Raw genomic sequence first — 7,110 nt, 5'->3', positions numbered from 1 at the left:
CGATCTCCTCTCCTGGAGTCCTCTTCATCTTAGGTGGATATTATTTTCTAAAAAAAAAAGTTTTTCTTATTTCTCTTGGTTTTTAAAAAATAATATCCACCTACGATTAAGAAGATACCAAAAAAACACCAAGAAAGCACTTAGCATTTCCTCAAAAAAAAATTTAGACATAATCCGCTAAACTTGAGCTCTTAATTACTACTGTACATTAACTTTTTCCTGCTAATAACTCCCATATATTCAAAATGATTGGAGACTACAAGAAAAGGGCTAAACATCTGAAACCTTTTCTGAATACAATCTCTTCTTCCCACTGAGAGGGACTCCAAAGAGCTTCACAGTAGTATTCTTTTCCTCATTTGAAGCCACCAGAGCCGGCTTACCAAGGCTTAGGCTGCAGCTTTTAGCCCCATGAAGAACGCCCACATAATTAACAGCACTTTGCATTTGGCATGAAGAATCCAACTCTATGAGGAGCTGCTTGGGATGAGCGGCAGCAGCAGCAGCAGGAAAATCACTGCTTCTTTGCTCAAACGGCGCCGATTTTACATGGTTTTGAATGAAGTAGATGATGTCGTTGTATAGATTCTTCATGTGAGCGAGCTCGGACAGTAGCATGAAGTTTTTTCTCCTCAGTCGTTGGTTGTCTTCCGTTAGAGCTGTAAGGATGTCGGTAGTCGGTTTTGGAGATGGCATTAATGGCGGCGAGTCAAACCAGCTGCCGACATTGTCGTTATCAGCTGGTTGGAAAAATTGGTTTGGCTGCTCGTAGTTGTAGTGTTGTTGGTGATGGTGCTGGTGCTGGTGCTGGTGAGGGGTTTTTCTTCTGTGGATCTCGGACAATAAGTGCTTTGCTCCTTTTCTGAAGTACTCGTTTGCAAATTCCCATCGATCTGAGACTATCTTTTTGAAGCCCTGAGCAAGAATGAGAGAAAGAGAAGTATTTGATCAAGATTCCTATTAAATTGACGTCTGTCTATAGAACACAACGCGTGTTTATTATATATATTTTTGTTATGATTAACAAAGCATGTGACATCCGTCCTTAGAGAAAAATAGAGATGAGAATCGTATGCTTTAAGAATATATATCAATTTAATCGACTGAGTTGGATAAAGTACATATTCTATATTGTAAATACACTTGTACCACACAAATGTCATGAATAGTCTCCTGAAAGACTTTAGACCTCAATTGATATAAACCAATTAAGTGAGCAAAAAGTTAACAAAAATTGATCTGGGATTTAATTAGTTTTTTCTAAAATCTAGAGAAATATATATTAATCAACAAATAAAGTGTTGTGTGTATTAGGTTTGTGTGGGGTTTTCTCTTAATATTTGGAGTGAGAAAGACTTGTTTTCACCATTTACATACAATAGAAAGAAACCTGCAGATTAACCAAAAACTGGTTGTGTAGAGAGAGAGAGAGAGAGAGAGAGAGGTACATAGGTATTAAGCTGTCGAACAAAGCTGGAGAAGTTGTTGTGCTTGAAGTAGTTTGGGAGGAGATCCCTAGCAAACTCAGGGGGTCTCCAAACAACAAAAGTTGTTTCATCTTCACCCCAACACACAATGTGGTCGGTCCGAGGATCATCCACAAGCTCATATGTCTTTATCAGAAATGGCGCCGGCACCGCCTTCTGAGACTCCACTGAGAACACCATTTCTTCACCACCACCACCACTCTTCTCCATTCTCAAAGACATCAAAATTAAACTATCTATCTATCCTCTCTCCCACCCTCCCTTCCTCTAATTAATTTACTCTCTCTCTCTCTCTCTCTGCCATACTAAAATTTTCTAACCTTAAGAAACGAAAAAAACAGCAACAACAACATGAGCATATATGTCACTATAATAAAAGCTGATCTTTGGGGCTCTCTCTTTGGCTCTCACTGTCTCACAAGTTTCTCTACCTTTAAAAAGCAGGTGAGCATGTCAGTATACTATATATATATATATATTGAAAAGTTTCTAGTATTACTGTAATAAGATCCAATGAGCTATTCTATTAATTACCTATTCATTATTTCCCCTTGGCTGCATTTGACAGAACAGATCGGTGGGTGGGTGGGTGGGTGCCTCTTCTTTTGTTGCTTGAATTTATTTGGGCGCCCCAAGTCTCCAACTTTTCTGACAATTCTCCATTGAGAATACCTTGATGCCCCACATGCCCAAAGGATATACCTATTTGCCACTGTCTTTAACTAAATCAAAATTCCTATATTATTTTCAAATTCCTATGATAATTATAATGTGAAAAACATTGCTTAGACTTCATTTCTTGCTGGGAGAGAAGCTATTATTATAGGGAAGTGAAGCTTCCAAGCTCATGATGGCTTAAATTAGTGTGACCCAGATACTTGAACACACTTGATGCATAATTGCCCACAATTTCACACATGTTCCTGTCTTCAAGAACAAATCAGGATTTTTCGTCCGACGGGGTGTCAAATCTAATTTGGACTGGGATCAAACTTAATAAAATTAAGGCCTATAAGGAATTAGGATCTTCTCTAGTTCATTTGAACTGGATCGGATAATATCTAATTAGTTATATTAGAGGGTATCTTTATTCTCTCAAAAAATGAAAAGACAAAAATACCCCTCCAATATAACTAACTCAATATTATCCAACCCAGTTCAAATGAACTAGAGAGGATCTTGTTCCCTCCCGACCTCTCTGGTTACATCTCAACCGATCTTATTTTAATTCTTATATTCTAAAGCAAAAGTTTGCTTGTTTCCAATTTATTGCAAGGAAGAAATACAACATACAAGAGATTATATAGTTTCTCAGCAGTTAGCTAGCTTCTTGTTCCATGCATGATGATTTTAGAAATAAGATCCAATAAAACAGAACAAAAGATTCACTAATATAATTTTCGTTATAATCATTATATATACCCTAATAATTCCAAAAGGTTTAAATTGAGTTCTTTTAAGACGAAATAATTCATATTAATATTTTATTATTTTGCAAATGCTTAATTAACTAGAAGAGACTAATCATGAGAAGCCACCTCATTAATTAGGGATCAACTTTTGGACTTTTTTTTAAAATAAAAATAAAAATAAATAATCAGAAAATATTAATTATGTCAACATTATAATTCAATAAATCTTATGAAAATTAAGCCATCATATAATATGTCATCAAGAGGTAGCTCAATCGACTGAAACCACGCCTAATGAAGCGGAGGTTACTAGTTCGAATCCCATTCTCCCTTTTGTACGGACATGTAAAAAAAAAAAAAAGAGAGAGAGAAAAGGAAGATTATACCTTAGACCACAATTCTAGTCCTAAACTTTTCTTTAACAAGATTGAGTGAACATTATCATTGAAGAAATCTATGGGTCGAAAAGCCATCATATGCATGCCATTGAATCTTAATTCTCGGATCTTTGGGATAATTTACAATGAATGCACTTATTTAATCTCAAAACATCTCATCATCAACACTTTAGATCCTAACTTTTTTGCCTTTGTTGCACGCAGTTTAGGACAAATCTCTTTCTCACCTATATGTGGAGTCAAAACCCCACTTGCCAACTTGGTTATGTGCTTTCCAAACCACAGTTGAATATTAGCTGTAATATGTGTCTCATACAAGTTTTAGGTAGAATTAATTATTTTTGAAAACTCACTTGCAACAAAAACTTTTATACATGTAGTTAAGATTGCACTTAAGGTATGTGGGACACTTACTTGAGCTGCATCCAATCTTATACTCAAGGCTTGTTTGGAATTGTGTTAAAGTGCTTTAAAAATACTTTTAGTACCTAAAAAGACGTGCTAAACAAAAGCTGGCATGTTTGGTAAAAAAATTCAAGAATACTTTTTTGACTTTTTTATTCTAAAAATGAACAAAATGCATTTTTGGCAAAAACTTAAAAATGAAACTTTTACCAAAATGCATTTTTTGACTTAAAAGTTTTATTTCTCAAATGCAATTTGAAATTGACTTTGATATCAAACACTTAGACTCATGCATAACATAACTTAATTTGCAAGTGAAGTACGGACACCAATGGCCAAAGCGGCAAAGACTACTATACATTGCCCTATCCAATTGATCAACAAGGCTTGATATAGTGAGAGCTTAAGGCAATCGGATCGGGATCCTCTAAAATTTGAGATCTTCAACAATTTGTCATCTTTGTAGTTGTCCATCCTTTATAATCAAGCAGAGTTATGAGAGGCTGTTAATGTGGCTCAACAGTCCAAACAAGTGCTCAAACTGTATGCTCAGATAACCTAAACACCTATTCGGACAAATACATTCCATAATTAGGGAATTCTTCGCAATGTGAACATGAAAATTGTAAGAAATCTCGATCTCCGGTACTCATGTGGTTGCCCTTGCTAGGAATAATTCACAGTAAGTACCTAATATGAATTAATCCTCTAGCTGGGGGGGGGAGGAGCAAGCACATGCATGAGTACCCTTTTTTGGAATCTAACCTTTTATATATATATATATATATATAATACGAACATATATTTAATGCATGTCAGAAGGAACATTCCTGGCCTTTCCTCAATTCGAACCTCTATTCATTTATTTCATTTGTTTTGTACATTCCAATGCACACCCGTGACTTAGATGGTGTAGGAAAGTTGTTCTTTCCAGTCCCACACAGGAAGGAAAGAATAATAATATAATTATATCTTCTGACGAAAAAACTTAGTTTTTTTTTTTGAAAAAAAAAAATTGAAAATCGTTTTCTACTTCCTATTTCTGTCACTTGGCTAAAGGAGGGGGCAGATTTCAATTCTCAAAGCTGCATCATGGTCTCATCCATCCACAGCCTCTTTAGATTCCCTTTGTTGTGTGGGGTACATGTACCAACAAAACGAACTAGCAAAGGGAATGCAGCAAATCACCCTTAAGGATCTTCTCCTGCCAATATTTGTTTTTTCCTCCATATTAATTTTCTAGCAATTTAGACAACATATTTGAGAAAGTTCATATCAGATTCATCGGTTTGAGTAACTGATTGAGTAATTTAAAATTTATTTGAGAAGGCGAGCTAAAATGGGCTCTCTCACATTGTCGTTTGGATAACAAATTGTTAGAAATCTCAATCCACAAATAACCTTGTCTGCGTGATTTTGCTTTCTTCTTCATTTTGGGTTTGATTTGGATGATCAACACCAAAAGTTATATTAATTAGGATTACCATGAAAATAGATTTTGGGAAGTTATTGAAAAGTTTAAAAGAAATATTAATTTTCTATTTACCTTTCTCTTAATTTCTTTCACTTTATTGAAAGATCATTATACATAGATTTGAAAGCCAAAGCTTTCACTCAACACAATGTTGACTGGGTGTCCTTTGAACAGGTTCCAGCATAGAATGCTTAGAATCCTAAGGTCCAAACAAGAGATTGAATAGGTAGGAAGATTCTATTCCAAATTAATATGACCGACCTCCTCAAAGTTCAGAATTTGCAGTGGATGTGTTTGTGGATTGCATCATGTATCACATGTTCCATCTCCATCTCCATGTGCCCCACTGCTTGCCCTTTTAGACCCCAGAGAGAGAGAGAGAGAGAGAGAGAGATGTCTTTGTCTTATATCAGCACAAATCTAAATGTGGTGCATGTGGGTATGGGCAACCATCAATAAACAAGAATATCATAAGTTAAATAGAAAAAAGTAGATTTTTTTTCAGATTCTTACAGAAGGGAAATGAAATTGTCTTAAGCTATGCCTTATTAAAATGCTTTGCTGACTGAAAATTTCTTTCTTTATAGATTTAAAACTTAGCTAAAGTTTGCAGATAGGGCAGTGCTAGATACATGCACTCACTTTTAAGTGTTCCACATTATGGGTGCAAATAAATATGTATGGCTGCAAATGAAGAATACGAACACTTACAAAGAGGGGAAAAATACACTGTTGATGCGGTCTTTTGCACAGTCGAATCAAACGATGTGCACATGCAAAAATGAGAAGACGATCAGGGTGGCGCCGATGTGGGGACTGGCAGGAGAGACTCTAATGGTTAAGTCATATTTTTTTGAAAACAACTTTTATAGAATTTTGCCTTTTTCATTAGAATAATGTTAGAAATCACATTTTTATCTTACAACTATCTCATTATGCTGACATTACAATGTCAATTCATCATTGGATCAGCAATTGTTAAGAAGAAAAAAAAAAAAAAAAAAAAAAAAAAAAAAAAAAAAAAACTAGCATCTATTCAATGTTAATAAAATATAAACAAAAAAAATACTAAAAAAAATATTTTTTAATATATTTCAATTTTCAACTCAATTACTTAAGAAAATGGAACTCGAAGTTCTTTTAGATCCCAAAAAATTGTCTATGATTGAATATGTACTATTAATACTAAATTTCACAATAATTTTTCCTTTGATATACAACATCAAATTGTCGATCAGAAACTCAACTTCTATTTTATTGCAAACCCTAATTTTGATAATATAATGTTCATAACTAAAAATACTCGTTAGAAATAAAAAGTAAATACAAGTACGACCACTTAAAAATAAGTTGGTAGGTAATAATTTTAAAGAACCGTCCAAAATTATAAGACCCAATATTAATTTGGGACACCAAAAGAGCAATTTAATGTTATATTAATATTATAATAATATTTTTTGAATGTCGGAAAGTCATAGGTTTGACTGTATATGTCACATATAGCACCTGCAGCATATATGCATGCATGTTGCATCTTGGGTGCTAATGGGAGGCCATATATATCATCAAAGATTATACTTCCCAACTAGCATGTGCTCTCACAAGATCATAGCACCCATAGTTTGGATATAGAATTAAACTCTTATTTAAATATATTATTATGGGTGTGGAAATTCATATATATATTGCAAAAATATTAAGGACAAAGTTGTTATACTTTAACAAAGGAATACCCTAGGTGGAATGACAAAATGTCACATGCATTTTAAGCGAATAGAAGAATTTGAGTGACACTCGCTCCGTTTGTTTTAGCCTAAAATGATTTTTTAAAAAAAATTTCGTATTTTTAAGTGTTTGGTATAATAGAAAATAATACTCAACTAAATTATTTTTTTCATTTGACTAAAAAGCCTCTTTAATTTTTAGAAAATAGT

At 34.0% G+C, this 7,110-nt stretch overlaps 1 protein-coding gene across 1 annotated transcript; it reads right to left on the bottom strand.

The window, feature by feature from the left end:
• Positions 1 to 217: 217 nt before the first annotated feature.
• LOC132164376 (heat stress transcription factor B-4) lies at positions 218 to 1,885 on the bottom strand. Its single transcript, XM_059574878.2, has 2 exons — positions 1,449 to 1,885; positions 218 to 915 (listed from the first exon to the last, which is right to left on the bottom strand). The coding sequence occupies exons 1-2, from the start codon at positions 1,707 to 1,709 to the stop codon at positions 271 to 273; spliced, it is 906 nt and encodes a 301-aa protein (XP_059430861.1). The 5' UTR covers positions 1,710 to 1,885; the 3' UTR covers positions 218 to 270.
• Positions 1,886 to 7,110: the final 5,225 nt, after the last annotated feature.

This window comes from Corylus avellana, chromosome 8, assembly GCF_965113065.1.
Source record: "Corylus avellana chromosome 8, dhCorAvel1.hap1.2, whole genome shotgun sequence".
Lineage (NCBI taxonomy): Eukaryota > Viridiplantae > Streptophyta > Magnoliopsida > Fagales > Betulaceae > Corylus > Corylus avellana.
This window is presented reverse-complemented; position numbering and strand designations above follow the sequence as displayed.